Source organism: Lissotriton helveticus, chromosome 7, assembly GCF_964261635.1.
Source record: "Lissotriton helveticus chromosome 7, aLisHel1.1, whole genome shotgun sequence".
NCBI classification, from domain to species: Eukaryota; Metazoa; Chordata; class Amphibia; order Caudata; family Salamandridae; genus Lissotriton; species Lissotriton helveticus.
This window is the reverse complement of record NC_136068.1, coordinates 472635679-472662072: the sequence shown is the minus strand read 5'-3', so window position 1 is coordinate 472662072 and position 26394 is coordinate 472635679. Positions and strand designations below refer to the sequence as shown.

Genomic DNA, 26394 nt, shown 5'->3' with positions numbered 1-26394 from the left:
TTCCTTTGCAGGATGTTATCCATCTCAGCCTGAAGCCGTCTTTTCTTTCTCTCCATTTCGGCGGCCTGCTCGGTGTCAAATGGTTCAGCTGTTCTCTTCGATGTATACGTCGAAACAGGCTTCGGGTCCTTTGTCGACGCGACCTTCGGGTCCTTTTCTCTCTAAGCCGAACGTTCCTTTTCGGGGACGTGCTTGGACGACCTTGGCTTTTCGTTGGTCTGCGCTGCCTGGGAGTCCTTTTCGATGGATCCGCTTGGCTGTTTGTCCTTGGATGCAGCTGCGGCCGTCGAAATTTTCGGCGCCGGTGCTCCCTTCGAGGACTTAGTCTCTGATTTTCGAGAGTCTGGCTCAGACTTTCGAGGGTCTGTTGGGGCTTTAGGGGCCGTAGAGTCTCCTACCTCTTTAGAAGTCTATCGGTCTCTACGACCGTGTAGTCGTCGTCTTCTCCTGCGACGTAGTCTTCCTCGTCGGTCGAGAGCCCCAGGTCTCGAAGGGATGGCGGTTGGCCCTTGCCCTGCATGTTGTAGTTGGGCCCTTCTCTGTCGCTCTCTAACCCGGAGAGTCTTCGGTGTGAAGGCGGAGCAGGCGTTTCAGTCCTTGCTCTCGTGGTCGACCGGTAGGCAGAGGTTACAAACCGGGAACTGGTCCTTCTGTGCGTATTTGTGGTGGCAGTTACGGCAGAATTTAAAGGGTGTCTTCTCCATTTCTTGCACTCAGGGGGCCCCCTGTGTGCGCATTCTCCATTGGACGTCGAAGTTCTCCTTCTTCGTCGTCGTCCCGCTCGATGGTGTAGTTTCTCGTCGTCTTCTCAATCCTTTTCGTGTAAAAATCGACTTGTTGGCGTCTTCTTTTCTCCAAAACTCTGGAGCCCTTTCAGGAACGATCCAGACCCAACGGCGGAAAAAATAATCCGAGGATGGCGCCCAGAGGTGGGAGCTTCCGCAGGAAACATGCCGACGTCACAGGAAGTACACCAAAAGGTGGGACGTCGACGCACACCTTGGCGACGAAAAAAAAAAAAGAAAGAAAAGACTACGATTCCGGACCCAACCACTAGACCGCGGAATAATGCACAGCACAGTGAATCCAGAAAGATTCACGCTGCAAAACCAATATTGTCTTCTGGAGGAGAAGGTTTAGATGGATATATATGTGGGTCAGGAATATCTGGTACATCCTGTGGGTTTGGATACTCCCAGTCTGGTGAACCTGTTGGGTAGAGAAAAGGGTCAATCTGGGTCCCTCCCTCCCCCTATGCTATACTCATCATCATCCTGAGGAGGAGTATGTTGTAGAGAATGAGTAGGAGAATTTTGAGGTGAAATGTATAAAGGAAGAGCAGGAGATACAGCAGAAGAAGGGTGCATAGGAGATGAGGCAGAGTCCTTCTTCTTGACAGGCACTGGAGGTGTAGGTGCTGTATCTGACTTACTCTTCCTGTGTGGTGTTATGGAAACATGTCCTGTTTCTAGATCAATGTAGATCCTTTTTTGTAAAGGATCTGGTTGGAAAAGCTCCTCTTCTTGAGGCACAGCCTTCGGCGACGATCTTTTCGGTTCCGAACCTGTTTGTTGCTTGTCTTTAGCCTTAGGAGCCGATGTTGAGTCCTTTGGCGTAGATTTTGGCACTGAAGGAATTGTCTTTGGAGCCGAAGCATGTTTCGTGTATTGGAAGGATCGGAAGCAGGCCTTGTTTGTTTCGGCATCGAGGGTATCGGAAACAGGCTTCGCTGGTTTCGGAGCCGCTTTGTCTCTCTGAGTCGACGGTTTCGGAGTGTCTTTTGGAACCGGGACTTTTTTGTTTCAGTGTCGAGGGAGCAGGTGGTATCGACACATGGGGTTTGCTCGGTATGGAGCTACCAGAAGGCTTCATTATATTCTTCAGAGCTGGGCTCGATGGCGGGGCTTTCAACGTGTTTTTTTGGTCTTGACTGGGTCCCGCAGGCGGAGTGTTGACCTTTGCCTTCGATGTTGGTGTTTGGGCTGGGGTAGGGGCAGTGGTACTCACGCGTTGACCCGAAGGTATGGAGTCATCGGAGTCATCTGCCTCGGATACGATCTGGAGATCATCGGAATCTTCTTCCGGGACATATGGACCTTCGTTGAAGATATCCACTGCTTCCGGCGCTGATCTCTGCATGTCGCGTCGACGGGCCCTCAGATCCCGAATGGTCTTTTTCTATCGAAAGGATGCACAGGCTGTGCAGCTGGATTAGTCGTGGTCTGGCGATAAACAAAGGTTACAGACCTCGTGATGGTCACTGTGTGGAAATTTTGCTCCACACTCGGGACATCTTTTGAATAGCGTCCCTTCCATGAGGTGTAGGCCTTACGGCGTGGGTAGGCCCAAAGGCCCGCGTCGACGACCGGAATCGAGCTGACGAAGTCTAGTCGATGTTTATTGGTATCGAAAGTTGTTTGGTGCAGTTTGAAGAAATTTTTTGTGTCGAAGTACTTGAAAAGTAGATTTCGAACCAGAGCGGAAAAGATTAATCCGAACCCAGTGGCGGAAAAAAACAATCTAAGGAGGGAGCCGATGCCCATGCGCACTATCGTCCAAGGGAGGAGTCACCTATCTCGTGACTACAAAGACTTCTTCCAAGACAACAACAACATGCAATCATCCGAGCACAACACCAGGTGGCGATCTAATGTAAAGTGTAGAATCTGCAGCTCATATACCTCGAACATATGCTTCACTTTTCCTCCAGCACCTACGGGATGAAGTTGGCAAAGGGAGGGTACACCTGTTCTCACTTGGGTTTTCCCGACAGTTTTCCCACCAAAAGTTGGAGTGTAAGCCAGGGGCTGCCATTTACGGCTAGCAGCAGAGGTTGGGATCGCATTGCCAAGGAAACCAGACCTTTGAAGCTTCCTTCTAAAGCACTGTGTTCATCCTAGGGGAGGAGGTGCGACACCTCCACCCAGGATGGGGTTTGTTTCTGGCCTCAGAGAGCAGAGGGTCCAAAAACATGTCAGGTGGTGGCAGGCTGCCTAAAGCAAGTTAGAGGTGCCCCCTGGAAACCTACCAACCCTTGTGTGATCTCTGAGGTCCCCTCTGGGTACATGTTTCAATAAATCCCACCCTAGTGTGGGCTTATTGAGAGGAGTTGTTTGGCACCAAACACTCCTGGGACCAGTAAATTCATCATGGTGCTGGGGAACTCGAGTTATCAAGTTTCCAGCCCATCTACTCTCTACGGCTTCACTGGCACTTACTATATTAAGAATAGACAAACATTGTAGGAGCATATCTACTCTTGCAAATATGCCCATACAGGAGATATAGTGCACCCTACCTTAGGGCTTGTAAGGTCTGCTAGAGGGGGGGACTCACCTATTCCTTAGGCAGTGCCGCTTAGCATGGCACACAGAGTGCCATGTCAACTTTGTCGTTTTTCTCTGAAACAAGGCATGAAGGCTGCAGTGGCAGTTTGCATGGCCTTGACGAGGGGTCCCTAGGGGATCCTCTTCCATCTAAAGCCCTAGGTATAATGGTACCATTTACTAGGGACTTACAGGCGGTCTGAAGTTGTCAATCATGGTACAGTTTTTAGGGAAGGAGCTCTGATACAGGGGACCTGGTTGGCAGGGACCCTGTGCACTTCCAATCAAAACCACCATTTTACAGGCAAAAAGTGTGGGGAGAACCATGTCAAAAGAGGCATTTTCTCACACTCGGTCACAAAAGTACATGAGGGCTAGTGAAGCCCAACCTGTTGGCATCACGGTCCTTCAGAGGATAGGACCCATTTGGAAGTAAGACATGGGCCTCTATGGGAAACAGTGCAGAGCTTTGACAAGTCACTAGCCTCCTCTAAAATTACATACCTGCTGCAAAATTATTTTGGCAGAAATTATCCTTCTCAAGCTCACAAGCAATCAATTTATAAAGATTGATGATTTTAGCTCCCGTCAAAAACCGTCCAGTTCTTCAGATATAGTAAGCTGTGCGTTAGTGTACCTCCTCAACAGCACTTGAATTCCTAAAGAGGCCATTGAGTGTATTCATGATCTATAAAACCCACTTTACTTACAGATGTCACAGAGGATTCAATTGGTTTACTTTCAGCCTGGGACCAAAGAACAATGCACATTAAGTGAAACTCACCGTATGAAAGTTTTGAAGGCTGCAGACTGGGGGTTAATGCAGAGCGGCACCCTTTTCCCCTGTTGATGGTCCACAATGAAATGATGAACTAGCTCTGCAAGAAGAGAAGACAAGTCAAACTCAAAAACGAATTGCAGGAAAAAGCTGAACAGACTGAAGTAAATGGGAGGCAAAGCGACAAGGAAGGAACGTAGAACCATGGTGGCATGAACCGTAGCTCTATAGTTATAAACCTATAATTGAATTCCATTTGGCTCTTAAACACCAACAGTAATGATAAGGAAAAAAGTAGGAATTGTAGGGTTAAGAGTAGAAATGACAGTTAAGATGGAAAGATTGATTGGGAAAAAGGGGGACTAGAAAGTGAAAGTGTGGGAATAAGGGATGGGAAACGAAAAACGAATATATAGAGATGGAATGAGAAAAAATGAGAGGTTAGAGGAAAAAGGGACAACAAGATGAAGGTCAGTGCACAACTCCATGTCGTGTGAAAACCATAATCCAGCCCAATTGGTTCTTCTACATATCGTTATGGTCTAGAACATCAATCTAATTGGTATAATTGAGGGGAGACAGGACTGCAAGTTCCAGAAAGAACTGGCCTGGTGAACGAAAACCCAGTCCAGCAACTTGGGGTCACTAATTGTTTGGTATACTTAGAAATGATGCGAACAAGGGGACAGAAAGGAATTTGGGATGAGGAAGCATGAAGAAAGGCGCAAATGCACGAGAAAGAAGTTACTTGCCTCCAACCCCTGTTCTGCCTCAAGAGCCTCTATAAATATATTTATATATAAATAAATTACTTTGCCAGAACCATGTAGTTGTAGTTAGGACCCTGTCTCCCCATTCATAGGAACTTTACACACCGCTACAGCCCAAACTGCTCCATGGATTTACACCAAACTTGATAGAAAGTTAGTTCTTTATTCAAAAACAGTGCTTATGAAAATATTTTTGTATACTTCAAGCCATGGAGGATCTGTGGAGCTTACAAGCTGCAACCCCATCAATCAGGAAGTGGTGGCAGCCATTTTAGGACTCAGTCCCACCCCACAAAAGCATACAAAATAGGACGGCATGGAATAGGCACCCTTACTTTTTTTCCTTCTAAATGTCGGCACTAACTTGCTTACGATTACAGGAAAATGTAATTTTAAAAAAAGGCACAGTATCTCATACTTCTTTTCTAAACCCCTCAGGGTGGGTCTGGGACTAGAGTGGATGGTGTTTATTTTTTGGGGGAAGGGGCACACTTGGCCCCCCTACCCTGGCTGTATTCAGACCCAGGGACCCAATCCCCCAGGGTGTACCTTTTTAGAAGGAGGGGCATGTAGCTCCACCCCTGGCTGTTTTGGGCCCCTGTGCCGAAGTTATTTTTGTGGAGGGCACGTGGCCCCCCTCCCCAGACAGCTTTTGACCCCAGGAATCCCGTGCCCCACAGTCCCGATTTTGTTGTTACAGGGAAGAAGACCCCCTTCCTGAGCCTACAAAGGCCCTGGGACCCCCCATCACTAGAGGCAGCTACACTTTGTTAAAGGGAGGGGGTAAGGCTGGCTTCGCTCAATGAGCCTTCTGTGGCCAGAGGGACTGCATCCCCTGGTGCTCTCTCACATGCTGTGTCCTGGGGAGCACACCCCCTGGAGACAGCGGTTTTCCTGCCTGTGAAACTTGCATTTTTTTTCCCACCTGGCAGGAGCATTTTCAAAACTACCGCTGCTCGAGAGCAAAAAAACAGTCTGCTCCCTGCCAGCGGGAGCTTTGATAATGCTCCCGCTGGCTGGGAGCAGACTTTCAATCCATCTACCTGACCGCACTGATGTGGACAGGAAAACATATGAAAATATTGCCCCAGCCCGGTGGAAGCAGAATAAACTACAGAATAAGTAGTTGCATCCTGCAGGTGGGAGTAATACTGGTTCCTGCTGCATGGGGGGCGAGCCAGCTAGGGCTGCTGAGCTATCCTGTGACACCCTATGAGTATATGTGGGTGCGCTGGGTGGACACCCGCATTTAGGTAAAGTGGGCATGGGGTCCCTGAGGCAGATAACGACTCTGGGAGGGGGCCACATGAACCCCTCCCCTCAAAATAAAAAAGGCCCTGGGGGATAGGGTCATCAGTGCATAATGAGATGTGGGTAGGTGGGCCACGCCGGGCCACTCCCCTTTAAAATATATCTGGCCAGGAGGATGGAGTCATCAGGGCAACATTAGGCTTGGGGAGGGGAGACACACCTCCTGCCCCAATTTAAAAAAAAAAGGCCAGAGGATGTGCTCCTGAGGGCCAGGCCATGTGGCCAAACCCCCAGGGAGCACGGCAAAGGGTTGGCAGCCAAGAACCTGTGCAGTATGGGGTTGATTGGCCTGAGAGGGTTGAACCCATAGCCTGTCCGCAGGCCAGGCCTTGTGGTGAACCCCCCCCTGTGCACAAGATTAGCCGCAGGGGGTTGGAATTGAATAGGACCATTAAAAAACAAACAAAAAAAAAACCTATAAATTCACAGAAAACCCCCCCACAAAGGTTAAAGTTACCATTTGGTGAAATATTCTATAACAAAATGTTTTGAAACTCTAAAAATCACAGAAATTTACAAGTTACTGTTATAGTATTTACAAGTAACTAGGACTCGTGCTCTCGCTACTAATTTTCCCACAAATTACATCACTGATGACATCTTCTATGACATCTCTAATCTCACGGCAACATTTACAATTAAATTATTGATGAGAAAACTGTGCATGGTGGGGGTGCGAGTTATAGTTACCTTGGGGCACGAGTCACAGTTACCCGAGATAACTATCACTGACTAATTTCAGTGTTTTTTTAGTTTAATTAGTTTAGTTTTTTTTGTTTAAAACGTTATGTTGTTACTGAACATTTCACCAAATTATATACATACTTTGTATATATACACACTAACATGCACCCATACACACACACAGATACATATGTACACACAATATATACACATTTATATACACACACACACACACATATATATATATATATATATATATATTACCTACTGGCGGTCGCCAGTAGGTATATATAGTTAGGATTTTTTCTCTATGGGTTTTTTGAAAATTCTATGTCTAATAACTTTGGCGTTTGTGGACGGAATCGGCTGAAATTTTCAGGAAAATGGCACATTTTGTTTCTGAGCAGCCCTTGAAAATTTGGGGGGGGTTCGTCCAGTGGGGGCCGAGAAAAAAGGGGGGTCCCAAAACGTGTTTTTAACATTGAGTTTTCCATAGGGCGGTTGGCCTCACTTTTAGCCCGAACGGCTGAATGGATTTGCACGAAACTTGGCAAAATTGTAGGGACTGGTAGCCCGATGTGCCTTTTGTAGGTCTCAATATATGTGCTCCAGTGGATTTTGAGAAATTAACGTTTAAAAAAAGATATATATCTGTAACAGCGGACCGGTTAGCGCTCTGGTTCGCGGACTTTTCGCGCAACGGAGCTTTGTGAAGCGAAGCTGATTGGTTCTCCGGCGTCTGTCAACATTCCAAACAGTCCGTAGCGGCCGCCATCTTGTCTCTCGGTAGGATCGAGAGACAAGAGGAGGTCAAAACAAAGGGGGAAATAACTATAAGGGGGCATAGTAGATCCTCGCTGACCCCCTAGGTTTGATGTGGAGGTTTTAAAAGGGCACCGCGGGGCAAAAAAAAATAATAATAATAATAATCGAACGGCTGAATGGATTTGCACGAAACTTGGCAAAATTGTAGGGACTGGTAGCCCGATGTGCCTTTGCTAGGTCTCAATATATGTGCTTCAGTGGATTTTGAGAAATTAACGTTCAAAAAAAGATATATATCTGTAACAGCGCACCGCTTCGCGTACTTTTCGCGTTACGGAGCTTTGCGAAGCGAAGCTGATTGGCTCTCCGGTGTCTGTAAACATTCCAAACAGTACGTAGCGGCCGCCATCTTGTCTCTCGGTAGGATCGAGAGACAAGAGGAGGCCAAAGCGAAGGGGCAAATGACCATAAGGGGGCATAGTAGATCCTCGCTGACCCCCTAGGTTTGATGTGGAGGTTTTAAAAGGGCCCCGCGGGGCAAAAAAAAATAATAATAATAATAATCGAACGGCTGATGACCATAAGGGGGCATAGTAGATCCTCGCTGACCCCCTAGGTTTGATGTGGAGGTTTTAAAAGGGCCCCGCGGGGCAAAAAAAAAATATAATAATAATAATCGAACGGCTGAATGGATTTGCACGAAACTTGGTAAAATATTAGGGACTGGTAGCCCGATGTGCCTTTGCTATGTCTCAATATATGTGCTTCAGTGCATTTTGAGAAATTAACGTTCAAAAACAAGATATATATCTGTAACAGCGCTCCGCTTCGCGGAGATAAAATTATATGTGTATTACCTAGCTGTTGCTAACACCAGTTAGCGACGGCTAGTAGGAGATAGCGACCATCTTGGGTCCCACTTTGCATGTGAGTGATATTTATCACTAATGACATGCAAAGTGGGCATGCCAAGATGTTAGCGACTGGAAACAGTCGCTAACATCGCTATCTCCTATTATCAACTTTTGGAAATATTCGAGATAAGCGCGAATATCTCCAAAAAGTAACAGCTGCCCTGAGCAGTTCTTAGCCATGTTATCCAATGGGAGGTGGATAACATGGCTAAGAGCATTAGCTCGGTAATGCACGAATATCGCGGAGTTTTCAGCGATATTAATGCATTGCGCTCGTTTTTTATCGTATTTGCGATAAACCTTGATAATAGCAAGGTTTATCTGCGATAATTTCTGACGGTAAAAAAATCTTTGCAATGCATCGTTAGGGATAAATATTGCTTAACTTTGGTAATATGCCCCAACGTCTGTTAACGTTCGATTCGAAGGAAATCAGGAATTGTTGAAAAACATTGTGTGCGCCATCTTGTCTTTTTTCAAATGCCACACTTTTGTCGTGCACGGCAGCCATTTTAGATGCCTTGACCAGATCCACTCTGTGCACGCTGTCGATCCTTAGCATGGCTCCCCACCCTCGCAAGCATCTCCCCCAGGCAGTGGTCACCCCCGCTCTCTGTTTTATGCATGGGTAATAAACCTCCCCCCATCTGCGCTGTTCTTCCCTGAGAATCACACCCTGTGCCCGCCCGACACCTCCCTTTCGCCCTATTCACTACCGCACCCTCTGACACTCCTTTTCCTCTGTGTCCGATTGTCCAGGCCGGTCCTAGGCTATCAGCTAGCCCTGCAGATGTAGTTTATGGCCACAGCTGTAAAGAATCACCCGTCTTCAAAGGAGTTATAGTAGATCAAGGCCCACACTCTATGAGATCCGTCACAGCAGAAGCGTTGCTATTATCTGAAAACCATCCTGTATTGTGATTGGGGAGGGGACCGAGCGTGAAGCGGAAGATTCCAGGGATGACTCTTTGTACATCAAAGTTTTTACAATTATGTGTCACATAAAAAATATATAGCACTCCGACAAAGTAGTAAGATTATAAAACTTTAATAATTTATAAATATATACAAGAAAACAAAAATAGTAATAACATATAAACATTTTTAGAGAAAAACAACGAAGTAGCGGTCGGCTGTGCGAATAGTCCCAACGCAGCACAACGTCCAGATTTCCGGCGTGGGGCGTCGCGGGGGGTGGGTGATCAGTAGCAAACTGTTGTGCGAATAGTTCCAAGGCAGCAGAACGCGCCGAAATCTAGATGACACAAAAGTGATGTCTAGTAAGTTGCCACCCAGCAAATAACGGCGTGGGGCGTCGCGGGGGGTGGGTCATCAGTAGCAAACTGTTGTGCGAATAGTTCCAAGGCAGCAGAACGATGGCACCAAGGTGATGTCCAGTAAGTTGCCGCACTGGTTTTGGTATCCTACAATGCTGCTCCGAATAACGGCGTGGAGCGCCCCGGGGAGGCGGCGTGAACGGGCCTCTCCAGGTGGAGTCTCGTCTGTTGTAGTGGGGCGCCCCTTTACCGTTTCAGTTGCCATTCCGTCCGCTTTTGGTCCACTGTGTCAAAATCCGCCATTCAGCTGAGTTGCGCCCACTCTTGCGGTGCAGCGATAGGCGGCTGTCACAGGACTCTCAAAATGGCGGCAGGCTGTTTCCTTTTTGGGCCTGGTCCACTGAAATGGCCCTGGGACACCTTGGAAATCGGACGCTTGTCTGCTAGGTCTTGGACCCCATTCTCGAAAGCGTCCCCTCCGCCTTGAGAATTCATCAAAAGTTTTGGGGGCCCCGACTCCTGCAGGCTTCTGGTGGGGAGCGGCTGCCATGATTGCTCGCGGAATGACCACGACGGAGCTACGAGATGGTGGTGCTCTCATGGTGACGCCAGCTTCAGTCTGAAACATCCAGAAACAAGGTGGGGCTTTCATCGTTTGGGGGAAAAAAAAAGTTTTCATCCAATGAAAAGTGTTGTTTTTAGGTCATATGATCAAGCCTTCCATCATTAGGAAACCAAAAGTAAAATGAACCAATGAAAAGTTTTATAAACAAGTCACATGACCTGTTATGCGGCATAGGGTATAAAATGCGGAGAAAATACGTTGGCACGTGAGGCGGCGTCAGTAGCGGACCGATGTGCGAATAGGCCGAAGGCAATACAACGCGCCAAGATCCGGATGGCATCGAGGTGGTGTCATAGTTGAGAGTTCTGAGCAGCGGTTGTAACACTGTCTGAAGCTTATTTGCAGCTGCTGCAGCTTCACTACGCGCCAAGATCCGGATGGCACCGAGGTGGTGTGTAGGAAGTTGCCGCACTGGTGTGGCCATCCTACAATGCTGAAAGTCGGCGTGGGGCGCCCCGTTGGCCTGTGAGTTTGCGTCAGTAGCGGACCGATGTGCGAATAGGCCGAAGGCAGCACAACGCGCCAAGATCCGGATGGCACCGAGGTGGTGTCTAGTAAGTTGTCGCACTTCTGTGGCCATCCTACAATGTTGAAAGTCGGCGTGGGGCGCCCCGTTGGCCTGTGAGATGGTGTCAGTAGCGGACTGATGTGTGAATGGGGCCAAAGGCAGCGCAACAATATTTTCTACTATATTTCCGGTGTAGAAGAGACCACAAGGCGCTGAGATGCCAAGATCCGGATGGCACCGAGGTGGTGTGTAGCAAGTTGCCGCACTGGTGTGGCCATCCTACAATGCTGAAAGTCGGCGTGGGGCGCCCCGTTGGCCTGTGAGATGGCGTCAGTAGCGGACCGATGTGCGAATAGGCCGAAGGCAGCACAACAATATTTTCTGACTGACACCACAAGGCGCTGAGATGCCAAGATCCGGATGGTACCGAGGTGATGTCTAAGTTGCGGACTGATGTGCGAATGGGGCCAAAGGCAGCGTAACAATATTTTTTTGTATGGAAGATACCACTAGGCGTTGAGATGCCAAGATTCGGATGGCACTGAGGTGATGTCTAGCAAGTTGGTGTGGTCATCCTACAATGCTGAAACTCGGCGTGGGTCACCCCATTAGCCTGTGAGATGGCGTCAGTAGCGGACCGATGTGCGAATAGGCCGAAGGCAGCACAACGCGCCAAGATCCGGATGTCACCGTGGTGGTTTCATAGTTGAGAGGCACTTCATCTGCAGTGGGGCGCCGAGATCCGGATGGCACCAAGGTGATGTCTAGCAAGTTGCTGTACTGGTGTGGTCATCCTACAATGCTGAAACTCGGCGTGGGTCGCCCCATTAGCCTGTGAGATGGCGTCAGTAGCGGACCGATGTGCGAATAGGCCGAAGGCAGCACAACGCGCCAAGATCCGGATGTCACCGTGGTGGTTTCATAGTTGAGAGGCACTTCATCTGCAGTGGGGCGCCGAGATCCGGATGGCACCGAGGTGATGTCTAGCAAGTTGCTGTACTGGTGTGGTCATCCTACAATGCTGAAACTCGGCGTGGGTCGCCCCATTAGCCTGTGAGATGGCGTCAGTAGCGGACCGATGTGCGAATAGGCCGAAGGCAGCACAACGCGCCAAGATCCGGATGTCACCGTGGTGGTTTCATAGTTGAGAGGCACTTCATCTGCAGTGGGGCGCCGAGATCCGGATGGCACCGAGGTGATGTCTAGCAAGTTGCTGTACTTGTGTGGTCATCCTACAATGCTGAAACTCGGCGTGGGTCGCCCCATTAGCCTGTGAGATAGCTGTTCTTTGGATTTGGGCCTGGCTCGTCTGTTGTAGTGGGGCGCCCCTTTACCGTTTCAGTTGCCATTCAGCTGAGTTTCGGCTGCTCTTGATGCTACAGCGACAGGCGGCTGCAACAGGACTCTCAAAATGGCGGCCTGTTCTTTGGATTTGGGCCTGGTCCACTAAAATGGCCCTGGGACACCTTAGAACTCGGACGCTCGATTTTTTTTTTCCTTTCCTGTACATGCAAAAAAAGGTAAATGCCCGGTACGTTACACGCTTCATCTGCCACGATGAACTCTCCAGAGGAACCGAAAAAAAATATAGTTGTGGTAACTATACCATGCATCGTCATATGGAGAGGTGGCACCAATTAATTATAGTGCTGCATAAAAGAGAGATTTGGAGGAGAACCCCTGACCTGCTAGTACATTCATCAAAGAAGTGGCACTGAGAGCTTCAGAGGCAAGGGAAACGGTCCCAAATATTTAGAAGAACTTTGGAAAGATTAAAATGACATGTTTAGATTGTGGCAAATTAATTTCATGTGGACAGATGAGTGTTACTCTAATAAATACAGCATATGAACATCATCATAGTCGATGGTTGGTAGAGACATTTTGACTATATCCTGGACCTGCCCGTCCTCGCCCAAAATGGCGCCAGAATAAATGGGACTCGTAACTCCTTGTTGTGTACTGGTTGCAGAACCTTGAAATCACGAGATACGTATGCAGTTTTGAAGCACATGGCGGGCGGGGACGAGAATTGATTGAATATTTCGACATCCCTATTGATATTAAGTTCTGATGTGTTATTGATTACTGTACTGTTGAAAGTTCGAATTAACGTCACCCATGGTACTTGCCCGCAAATGTATATCTAGATAATTTTATTGTAACTGGCCCTGTCGTATTTTAATTATAAAATGTACGTCCACCGATTCCGTAACTGTTAGACACCTTAGTTCTTGCAACCTAATGGCCCGCCCGTTACGTTCCTCTACAGTGTAAATGTCTATTCATCATATACGATTACAGTTTGCTCCGTGGCCGGCCCACGTGGTTATAGGCTCGTATTTGTATAATGAAATTTTCACAATAAAGGTTTTTAAAAGAAAACATGGTAGTAGTATATACATTGGTAAAGTTTTTAATAATAGTCACTGTTTTAGAATCATTAAAAGGCAAGTGAAATAAAGCAGACCAATTACATGAAGGGTAAAAGGTATAATACGAAGGAACGCAGTAAAGATAAATGGTCAAGGGCTGTTGTGTTTTCTATTCCTGCAACATAAAGTGATCGATAAGAATCTCATATTCAGGCGTATCGGCGACTAAGACAGCAGGTCGACCCTCTTTTGCTTAACGGCTCCGTCATGGGACGAAGAAACGCTCTTTTTCTCGAAAAAAGAATATATTTTACTTGCAGGACAGTTGTAAAATTTCCGGGAAAGTACATTAGCCTGGAACATTATAACATATATTTAAGAAAAAATAATGTTCGGAAGTAATGAAAAGCGTAATTTTTAGGTCATATGACCAAGCCTTTCATCATTACAATAAGAAAAGTAAAATGAACCAATGAAAAGTTTTATTAACAAGTCACATGACTTGTTATGCTTACGTTACGCGCTGCGCGCCCCGGATGACTTCCGGATGCGCTAACGCGGCGCGTCATATGACGCATTACGCGACAACGCAGGTACAGAATATAGTCAAAATGTCTCCACCAACCAGCGGTCGGAACACAACCCCTTTCAGCAGGCTAAATAGTTCTGTTAAATGACAACAGAAGGGACAGGCAACAAGAACCATCAGTCAAAGAGGGGAGGGCTAGTTCTTCTCTACCGGGTTACATTGGGGCGCTACCGGAACTGATCGAATTGGTAGTCTACAGTGTTTCTGGATGTTTCAGACTGAAGCTGGGGTTAGCATGAGAGCAGCACCATTTCGTAGCTCCGTCGTGGTCATTCCGCAACCAATCATGGCAGCCGTTCTTTATCGTTATTTTGGGCGGGGTGGGTGGCGGAGCCGAGCTGTTTTGCAGCCATCATTGTGTGGAGTTCAGTTCATCTCACTAGTTTTGTATTTGTCATGAGGGGTTGTTCCTAATGTTTCTATTTTAGCGAGGTCAAAAAGAGATCCCATTAGTGGCCTACTGATTTTGCTCGATTCCTTTTCTTTTTTTTTACACGATTTTTCGTTATCTGCAAAGACTAAACAGAGTATTGCGACTCTGTGTTTGTTTGTAAATAGAGAATGAACCAAAGAGAACTAATTCTAAAACAGTAAATACTTGGATAACAATGAATCAAATGGAGAGAGAAGCAGGCACGACGGATTACAATGGGGGCAAAGACCTGCGTTAACTACCTTTCACTATCTGCAAAGAGAGAGTACTCCTAATAGAAATGAGGGGGGGGGGGGCACCATTCAAAGCAGATCAGTGTGCATAAACACGAAAATGTTTTCACTTACCACGTACTTGACATTCGACAGCTTATGATATTTGCTATTAAAAAACCATTGAAATTCACTGAAAAAACCATAGGTTATAGACCATATATAGTTAGGAATTAGCATTTACAAAACCTTGAAAATTCACTGAAAAAACCATAGGTTATAGACCATATATAGTTAGGAATTAGCATTTAAAAAACCTTATTTTACTCACACAAAACCATTGAAATTCCATATATAGTTAGTTGCACTAACTATATATCGCGCACCTGCAATCCACTGCTGATGATGTCACATATTACATCATTCATGACATGGTCAGTGACATCACTGATGACATCACTGATGACATCTCAAATGACATCACTGATGACATCACTGATGACAACATCCAGTGACTGTATGTTTCTGTAAAGTTAAAATGTGTCTTACATATTGAAGAATGAGTGGAAGTATAAGTGTCTGGACAAAGGATTTAGTAGGTGCATGACTGAATGCATGAGTGAGTGATTAAATGTGTCTCACTGAGTGCATGGGTTAGTGACTAAAGTGTCTTAATTTGTGCATCATTATGTCTGTTGTTCTGTAAACTGCTGCATGTTTTGATCAGTAGCTATATGATTAACTATATGGGTTACTGATTGATTGTCCAAGTATTTGTATGGGAGACTGAGTGTGTGTGTGGCTGGCTGGGAGGTGTGTGACTCTGTGCAGATCAATGTGTACTTGTATCAATGATTGTATAACAAGGTAAGTATGTGTTAGTATATGTTTGAAAATGTAAGGTGCTCTATGTTTAACTGTATAGACAAGAAAATGGAAGTGTCATTGATTCTTTACAGGACTGACTAGGTGTGTGAGTAACTCCATGGATGAGTGGCAGACTGTGAGTGTCTGTATAGGTGTATGAGTGCATATGATAGTGTTGTAAAGATGAGTGATTGTATGTATGAATGATAGTATGGGTGAATGAGTGAAGGTGTGTGTAGACGTAGGAATCAGTGAGTGCGTATGTAGTAACTAGTATTGGTGTGTCAATGGTTTCAAAAATTATATTCTGTATTTAACACTGGGTGAAACAGAGGTTATATTAAAATGTGAGGAGATGCATTGTATTGTCACATGAATGATATCATCAGTGATGTGGTCATTGATGTCAAATGAGATGTCATCAGTGATGTCATCAGTGATGTCATTTGAGATGTCATCAGTGATGTCATCAGTGATGTCACTGACCATGTCATGAATGATGTAATATGTGACATCATCAGCAGTGGATTGCAGGTGCGCGATATATAGTTAGTGCAACTAACTATATATGGAATTTCAATGGTTTTGTGTGAGTAAAATAAGGTTTTTTAAATGCTAATTCCTAACTATATATGGTCTATAACCTATGTTTTTTTCAGTGAATTTTCAAGGTTTTGTAAATGCTAATTCCTAACTATATATGGTCTATAACCTATGGTTTTTTCAGTGAATATATATATATATATATATATATATATATATATATATATATATATACACATCTAGATAGATATGCGCAGAGCTAGATACTCCTGGTTTTTAGGCAGAAATGTTTGATTTCCCATGTTAATTACCATAGGATATTTTGAATGTCAGATACACAAATACAGCTGTACAGAATTACACCAAATGTGACAGAAAGGAACAATTTTACTTACCATACTGTTCATTATTTCGTGTAAATCTGTTCAGTCGTTTGAGAAATTTGTTTTTAAAGAGGTGCTCTGAGAGATAAAGTGGTTAAAACATTGGGTATATCTGGACTGTAGGTGTCCAGATACGCTCTGAGTGGCCACTGAGAGAACTTTTTGCAATGTGGTGCAAATCTGTTCAGTGGTTTAGGACTTACTAAAGAAAAAGATTTATGTATATCTAGAGACGCGGATCCATATTCCAATAGCAATTCCGTGCTTGGCAGGCCGCTACCCGAGAAAAAAAACGTGGCCTACATTTTGTCAATCGGGACACTGTTTGGGGGAGGGAAAAAAATGCAAATAGACTGATGAAGGTGTCTATGAGGGACATGAAATTGGCCAAAGTTTTTTTGGGGGGGCGGGAGTGCGTGAAAATCTGCTGGCACACCACGCACTCAGCACAGCCCCCGTGTGAATCCATGACAGATCCACAGATCCAGATCACAAACAAAACAAAATAATCACAAACAAAACAAAAAAATCACAGCCACTCACACACCCACTCAGAGACCCAGAACACCACTCACACACCCACTTACACACTCATAAAGCCACTCACACACCCACTCACAGATTCACAGGGGCACTCAGACATCCACGTCAACACCCATGCAGCCACTCACAGACCCACACAGCCAGTGGCACACACCAACCCACAAAAAACACACACAAACACTCACACAACCAGGTTACAGGGAAATTATAGTTCGGACAAAGCATTACGAGCCGTAGAAATTCACTGCAAAACCCAAAGGTTACAGGGATGTTCTAGTTCAGTTCAGATGTTACACACACAAAACCATAGAATGGATGGTGCAACCGGCAGTTATAGTTATCTTATGTAACTATAACTTGTGCCCTAAGGGAACTATAACTCGCACCCTCACCATGCACTGCTAATTACCCAACATATTACTTCATTCATGACATCTTCTATGACATCATTGATAACATCACTGAAACATTAGTAGTCAAATTATTGATGAGAAAACTGCATGTTTTTTGTGTGAAAAAAATATATATATACATACGCACACAAAAAGATTAAATTGATATTCTAGTTAGGAATGCTAATAAGATCTTCGTTTACGTTAAAAAACACCTTAGAAAGTCATTGAAAACAAAGGTTAAAGTGACTTTATAGTTGGAGTTGGCGTAAGGTAAAAACTTCAGATAGTTTATGGAGTTACAACATGTGCTCCTAACATGCACTGCTTATGACATTAAATGACCCATGTTAGATGACATCACTGATGACATATCAAATGACAATGATGACATCAGTGATAATACCATAGTCACATGTGTGGGTCGATAACATGGAAATAGAGTTAAGCCTTGGAGAGAAGTGCAATTGTGCATTTTAAAACTTATACTGTCCACCGTTGACAAACCACTGAAGTCTGAGGTGGAAAAAGTACTCCAAGATAAACAATGTAAAGGCTGAACGCACTTGATATGGGTTGTAGAGATATGTTTGAAAGTAAAGTGTGGCTTACAGTAAAGGCAGTTAATAAAAAAGAAATTGTGAGAAAGGTCAAAGCTGCGGTTGCCAATACATTAACCTTCTATGGATATCTAGGCATGTGTTTATGTTAAATACTTGTAATTCATTGATATAGACAAATTATATAAGCTGTGCATGTTAATACCAGAAACTCCACTAAAGATTTTGGGGCACTGCAGTTTACTGAATAAGGTGCAATGCAGGCGGGGTCCACTTAGAGTTGATGTGAGGAAATGCCTCTTTCTGTATGGTCAACCCCAGTTTTTCTGACTGATGCATCTGAATTTGACTCAAGACTGCACTGAGGCCTGATACCAGACCTCAGTGCCAGCACCCTTACCCCCAAAATGAGTATGGTACATTGGCTATATCACATTGGCGTAAGTTAACTTAACTGCAAGTCCCTAGTATTTGGTGCACAATGCCTGTAAGTTAGAGAGTCTCCTCTGGGTTTTGGAGCACTGGTTGTACTACCCTGCGTTTGACAAGAGTTCAATGAGTCTCCTAGTCCGCCACTGAGCATTGGAAGAGCAGTTTCGAACTGCTAGCCAGACTGATATTTAAAAGTCATGGCAAAGCCTACTGTCCCCCTGAAATGTGTAAGTCACCCCTATGGCAGGCCTACCAAGCCCCAAAGCAGGGTACAGCATATTTCATGGCAGAACATATATTTTCAATGTTCCTACAGTAAAAACATGAAGACTGATGTTTTTACTATGGAAAGACTTAGTCGCCCTGTTGGCAAATGCAGGGTTACAAGCTGACCGCCTCAGCTGTACTAACTCCTGAATGGCGCAATCAAATCTAATACTCCAAGGTATCAAAAAACATATTACATTAAGCCAGACTTTGTTCTCCAGTCGAAATTAATGTTTACATCAAAATTAACTTTTACAAAGTTGCCTTCAATCTCCAGTGCCCAAAATAATCGCACATGGAGCTTAACCCAGAGACAGCATCCTGCCCTCCTGGGGAGACGTGAAAGGGATATGTAAAATTGAGCGTATAAATGAAGAAAATATTGTGTTGTATCAATTTCAACCTACCCACATAATGTACACTGATATTCGCTCATTACAATTAATCATAAACCAAAAAAACAGCACAATGACAAACAAATAAACGAACAATGCAAACATACTAGAAACATGCAAGATACATTCAAATGTAACTCCAGAGGTTATATTACGAGCTTTATAGGTTCTGCCATAACTCAAGATGTAGTTGAAATGCCTCATCAATATGCAATACCCACAAACTGGTATTGCGTCTTGTAAATTGAACAAAGAAAAACGTTGTGCAGCAACTGGATCGTGCCTCATTTTGATAGACGAGAACACCTGTGAGCGAATATTCACACAAATAAGCTTGCAAGGTTATAGACTGCTAAAGATGGACTCAGGGTCAATACACTTAAAGCTGAAGTACAACCATGTTGTTTAATGTCACTTCTGGTAGGATTATCTACCATGTTTTTTCGTAAATGTACAGACAGTAAGCCACATCTGCATTCCCCATACCAATTTGATAAGGAGCAAATCTCAGAAGAACAACATTTGTTTAGTTGGCAATGGTCAAAGTCCTCAAGATACGTCAGTAAACGTGTAACCAGAGTACTGCGACTGCTGAGCTAGGTGTTGCTTCGGGCGAAGCCTAGCCAGAACGGCTGCCTGGACAACGTGGCATGAAGAGCAACTGCGTACTTGCCTGTTCTCAACAGCCATAGATGGTGGAACGCACAGGAGACGTGCACCAGGTGGCTAAAGAAGCGTACATGCTGGAATGTGTGCGACTTGCAGCTGACATCTGCATAATACAAAAAGTCTCTGAGGAACCCACTGCGGCACAGCGTGACTAAACAAATGAGGTAAGGTGCACGTGATCAAACAGAAATTCAAACTGTAAAGAAACGGTTTAACTGGCCCCACTACTGGCATGTCATTGTGGGATATAACCAAATAGGAATATTTAAGATAAATTCACCTTAGTTTGCTCCCATAGTCACCTTCATCCGCTGGTATCCAGACTGAGTTTTCAAACAGTTTCACACTAATTTATGACGGTATAACACACGAGCCAAAGTGACATTTTAAATCCGGATCAAAGCGTACAAATGTAGATGGCAAAAATGAAACACACCCATGACACATTGCAGGCAGAATCCTAACTGTCAGCAGTTGCGATACTCAAACCCAAAGCTGAGAGAAAGATAGAGCTTGTGCTGCACTTGATTTTGCAGCCATTGCTATACATAACCTCACCATAAACGTCTGTAAAGACTGGAAAATGCTTAGAATAAAATTCCATTCATTCATGTTGACTGTGTCTTGTTTGCAAAATCTATGTGGTTTAGGAATGTACAAAAGATGAGATGTGGAAGTGCTTAGGCTAACACCAGTTATTCACTTGTATCCAATTCAAATATACACCACCCATGGAGTATGTCCAGGCCTGAACTGTCCACTGATCAGGACACTGGTGAAATGCTCATGATCACACAAGCTGCCATAGTAACAGGAATTCTCAATCCTTTAAGCCAATGAAGTACGCGCAGGTTGGGGATGTCCGGTGAAAAGGACACTGGTGGGGGTGGCACGCCTTGTACTTCAAACTAGAGGCTTTATCTTCGTTTCTGTAGGTTTCCTTTAAAGATTTCGTCTTTCATGAAGTACTTTTGTAACACGTAGAATTAATTTTTCTATGAATCGTCACCAAAAATCTGTAGTAATGAAGTCCATGGCCGAGGTGTAATTTTAAGTAGGTTTCTAAAATTGTAGTTACAGTCACTGAGTTCATGTGATACAGCCCCACTAGGAGCAGTCTGCCTGCTGCTCAGCCCATACTCCAACTGTCACACTCAAGCATTCAGGCACCGAAACATTCGATTCATGTCCATCACAACAACATTCCATGCATCACATTCACACTGGCTGAGCAGCTAGGGAGAAAGTAACAAGATAAATACAATACATGTTACTACACTCCCTCCTGCAGGAAGTCACACAGTGTTTGCCAAAAGGCGGGGTTCAAGGCTGAAGCTACCTTTGAAGGGCAAATAGGGCACACGTGGGGGAAAGAGGAAACCAAATTGTTTAGGCAGACTAGCTGGCCCCAGGAAGGAGAGGGTAAACCTGTTGTCAAACTGATTTTCCAGGGGTTCTTAGGTAGCCATTCCTCTGTGTTGGGCTAGGGAGCTCTGAACGGCGAGAGAGGGGTTCTGCTACCTTGGGAGTGGGCAGAAAGGTACATCCAGGGATATCTAGATGCAACACTTCCCAGGGAGTGGTTATCAGGACAGAGGGAGCCTCGTAGCCCTTTTGTTACCAATTGCCTTAGACCAGGAGGGCATTTTCTGAACATAAATAGGGCACCCATGGCACACACAACTTAGATCTTGACTGGACTGGACGAGGGACCGAAGGACTACCCTGCTGCACCAGCGAGGACTGTATCTGCTGCATCTAAGAAGGACTGTACCTGCTACCTGCAACACAGGCATGTGCACATTGGCTTCCTACAGGAAACACACCTAACCCAAAACAAAGTGGACAGCTTGCGCAGGCGAGGCCAAGTATACAGCACCAACTATTCCTCTCAGGCTCGTGGGTGCTGATCTGGATAAAAGCAGGGGTACCATACACCAGGGATGAGGTAGTTACAGATCCAGAAGGGAGGTAAGTTCTTGTGAAGGGGACAAATGGGCAGGAGATGCTAATCGGTGCCATATATGCGCCAGACACTGACCAATCTGCATTTCTTACAAAACTTACAGGGGTGCTTGCTAATTGGAGCGGAATCTTATGGTTGCTGGGAGGGGAATTTAATGCTGTCCTCAGTACAGACTTGGATAGGTCGTACCCGCCCCTCAGGCGCACAACAGCAATTTCAAATGCGCAGGGCCTGAAGAGATTGGCTAACCAAGTGGGTGCTGATAGATATCTGGTACGCATTTAATACCAAACTGCGTATTTACTCATTGCACTCCATAGTGCATGACTTACATGTCAGGCTGGATCGCTTCGTGGGGTTATCCGCTCTCCTCCCACTTATTTAAGCAAATAGAGTACTTGGGATGTACACACTCCGACCACAACCTGCAAATAATACAACTCAGGTGGGAGGCGAGGAGGCCTCCCATCTCCAGATGGCGTTTACGACCAGCAGCCCTTGAAGACCCGGTTTTCCGTGCCTCGATAGGAACAAAGATATTAGAGCATTTTGAGATTAACAACCACACTACTGATAACCATCTCCTTGAACGGGATGCATTTAAAGTCACTATGAGAGGATACTGCCTCGAGGCCACCTGGTGCATCTGTAAACTTAACTGCACCATTGAGCAGTATAGAAAAGAAGCTGCAGGGCCTGGAAACTAAACGGGCAAAAGAGGCTGGCAGGGACTGGAAATTGGAAGGTGTCCGGGTGGAGCATGAAGATCCAATGGAGCAACTCCGATGCCACAACTATGCAGTGTACTCTGCAGGTACACTTGCCGCGGCAGACCGTGTGGGTAAAATGTTAGCATGGCTCAAACGCCAAGAACAGGGGTGCCAGCCTATAGTAGGTCTGAGAACCGAAGCGGGACCGATCATGTAGATGCAACACGAGATACACGAGGCAATGACAAGGCATTATGCCGCACTGTATCAATCCAAGGGAACTCCGGTAACTCACCAACTCGCTCAGTTTGTGGTGCTGATCCGCTTGCCAGTAACTACGACAGAACAAAGGGAGCAGCTGAACGAACAGATCACAGCTGAAGAAATATGTAGTGCAATAATGGTGCTGGCAAGCGGAAAAAACTCTTTGGCCGGATGGATTTCCTGCGGAATACTATAAGGCCTATGCCACCACACTCGCTCCCTTCCTGCACAAGCTACACAAGTTGCCCATAGATGAGTGCTGCCTCCCTCCCTCACTGCTCAAACCTGATAAAGACCCAGTGGAACTGGGCTCATACAGGCCACTGGCGCCCCTTAATGTAGATTATGAAGTGCTAGAGAAATTGTTGGGGGATCGCTTGGCGCTGGTGGTCCCCACCCTGGTACACAAGGACCAGATTGGGTTTGTACCCTCAAGAAGCACAGCCCTAAACCGCAGACGATTTTTTAGAGTGGCCACCTACTCAACCTCCCAATGTCCAAGAGCGGGCTGCCTGGTGCGAGACCTCGAAAAGGCATTCAACTCCCTAGAATGGGAGCAACTTTTTGCTGCATTGGCTACGTATAACCTGGGTGAGTCTTTCCTGGGAATGGTACGGCTGCTATACAGCACCCCCACAGTGAGTGTAAGGATGGGCCCCTACATATCGGAGCCACTAAATGTCAGAAGAGGGACAAGGAAGGGGTGCCCCCTCTCCCCATTGGTCTTCTTGTTAGCAATTAAACCACTGACAGAAGTAATACGCACCGAAGTGGAGGATGACATTTTGCTGGGATGGCATATAGTCTCGTTATACGACGATGACCTCCTGATATATATAAGAGATATCCGACGCATCCCGCAACGCCTGGCCACACACTCAGAAAATTATGCAGCTATATCAGGACTGCGTGTTAATGCAGCCAAGTCTAGCCACTATCCCTTTAATGAGCAGTGCGAAAACCCCGGATATGTACTCAACGGCACGGAGGTCCGCTGGTGCCTGGATAAGTTCCATTATCTGGGACTCCGGATCTATAGAAACCCAGTGGACCTGCAAGACGGGAACTTGGGTAGACCCCTGACTGAAATTAAAACACGATCAACATTCGGGAACACGCTCCCACTACCCACAACGAGGAGAGTAGCCCTAACTAAGATGGTGATACTACCCCGACTATTATACTACTTCACAAACCTTCTGCATTACGTCAAACAATCGTTATTCCGCCCACTGGAAAACCTAGTTAGGGATTTTATATGGGGCAATTCCAGGCACCAGATAACTATTCATAAACTTTACTTGCCCACTGATCGGGGAGGATTCGCAGTCCCGCAGCTAGAGCAATACTACTTGGCAGCCCAGCTCCATTCGATATCCAGGTGGTTGGCAGGACGCCACACCGGGAACCCAGCGACAACACAAACACCCATACCAGCTGCAGAGTTAACGGTGCTATTCCATCCCTGCTCCAAAATTAGGCCACTGAGCTCACTTTTAGTATCAGTAGCACCTAAGAGCTACAGTAGAGCTCTCTACATTACCCAGACAACTGTCCCATACGAGCCAGCATTACCATTAGAGGGCACGCCCAGGGGAGCGACAATCACCACAGCAGCACAGTTGAGCCATTGGCTTGAAGCTGGAGTGCAGGACATGGAAGATCTCTACAATGAAAGCACAATGACCCCATACACGACGCTAGTGGCCGAGGAAGACCTGCCCCCTGGCCGTTTTCTGCTACACCGATCCCTGCTTGCAGCACGCACAACACACTGGGGTGACTTATCAACCGAGCCCACCACACATCTCACGATGCGATACCTACATGTTATGGGGCCGGGAAGGCTCATCACCAGGTGGTTTGCTGCATCACTCCGACATCATACAGCTGCCAACTTAAAACCCCTCCGCCAACGCTGAGAAACAGCTATAGCTCACCCACTCACAGACCGGGAATTGTTTATGGCGTTCGAAGGCCCAACAAAAATCCCTCCAAACGCACGCTTACGTTAAATCTAACTTTACATACTACACAGGATATACCTCACACCGGCAAAACTCAACCAATACTTTAGGCGAAGCGACTCGGCATGTCCGAGATATACACACGTAGAAACTGACAAACCATATGTTATGAGGATGCCCGTGATTGGCAAGATATTGGTCGGAGGTGGCGGTACCCTTAGCGCACTGCACCAGCCATGCCATTCCATATGAAGGGCACGTTTACCTACTACACATATATCGCAGGAATCGCAACAATAGGGTCATCTCCAGGTTTCTTGACCGGTGAATAGCGGTAGCGAAACGCTTGATTACAAAGCGCTGTAAACACCCTGACCCCCCCAAACATAGAAATGTGGAGGTACTCGATGCAAACCTGGGCCAAAGCAGAAAGCGTAGCACTACAGTGCGTAGATATATTGGGCCTACGTAAGGTGCCTCTAGCTACACACTGGGACACAATCCTGGCGGCCTTAACCTCCCCACGTGATGCAGACCCCCCACCTCAAACCCTGGTGGAAGCCAAGGCCCAGCCAGTGCAAAGCCCTACCTGAAACACTTAGGATAAGACATGCCCCAAGACATGCCTAATGACGCATTCATAATTGACACTAAACCAAGTCTGCATCCAATGACATAGTAGAGTTGGGTTAGGGGGAAGAGAAAAAAAAACGCACAAGCCGGTCCCAAGTTTTATACCTATTTAGTATTCTTTTGCCCTGGTTTTGTTATAATACGCCTCCAACGTTTTTACAGCATGTAGTATCATACAACAAGAGTACAAGAATGGAAAGCGCAATCATTTCTGTGTAAGGCCTGTTATTTTGATGTCATACCGTAGCAACGTTCATGCAACCCAATAAAATGTAACAGAATGACGAATGTACGACATGTAATGTAAATGTCAGTTAATTGAAAAACCAATAAAAACAGATTACAAAAAATATATAAAAACTGTGCCTGCTGTGTCCATTTCAAGAAGAAGTTGTCTCCAGGGCCAAGCCAAAGCAAAGAGACTCCATGGGTCAGCACACTGACCTCTTGTTTGCATCACAGGGACACAATAGCTGAAGAGGTCTGCTAAGGTCGAATGGTAGCCAGATTCTCTTATTGCCATTCCCAAACGTCGTGTAACACTAGGGCTCAGGATCCGACGCTCAGAAGTTGGCTTCAAGTCTGCTGGACCGGGCACAGTCAACAGAGTGCAGATTGGTCACCCAGACAGCATGCTACAGCCTAAACAAAGGATTTGGCTCTGACCGCAGCACTGGACTGGTAGTCCAGTGGCGACTGGGCTTGGCCAGACCGGAGAGGACCTCGTGGGATGTCGAACCCTGTGTCCAGGACCCCTTCATCAACTTGGTGGACTAGGAGTCCCATCGGGAAGACCCCTGTCAACAGTGCTGCATCCACAGCATCCTTGAGCATCTTCAAGCATTCTGAATCCTCAGGAAGCTGACAGATCTCAAGAGAATATCCGATTGGCTGTCACCACATTAACAAAAATGGATTGGCAGCCATTTTAGGACTCTGGGACTAGTCCTGTCCCGTCAAAAAAGTAAAAAGACATAGGAGTATAGGGATAGCCTGTACCTCTAGGCCTGGTTGGGAAGGGGGCTGGCCAGCGGATTGCAGATTATCTGCAGACGTGCAGTTCCAATAAACAAAAAATATATAAAAAAAAGAAAAACTAGAACAAACCCATGCAGGCGCCCATCCAGTTTTATACCCCGCTCCTCCCTGACTGGATTTGTAGGGGGGGCTGGTTTATCAAGTCAATAGGCCCTTTTTTTTAGGTCTCGCGCCTGCGATTGCAGGCCAAAGGCCTGC

General features: G+C 45.9%; 1 protein-coding gene across 1 annotated transcript in view; it reads right to left on the bottom strand.

Annotated features, from left to right (window-relative positions):
* LOC144768630 (serine/threonine-protein kinase NLK2-like) overlaps positions 1-26394 on the bottom strand; it is a 329305-nt gene that overhangs the window by 14577 nt on the left and 288334 nt on the right. Inside the window, exon 10 of the mRNA XM_078652439.1 lies at positions 4111-4204. Coding sequence (XP_078508565.1) covers positions 4111-4204 — 94 coding nt within the window. The remainder of the gene's footprint in view (positions 1-4110; positions 4205-26394) is intronic.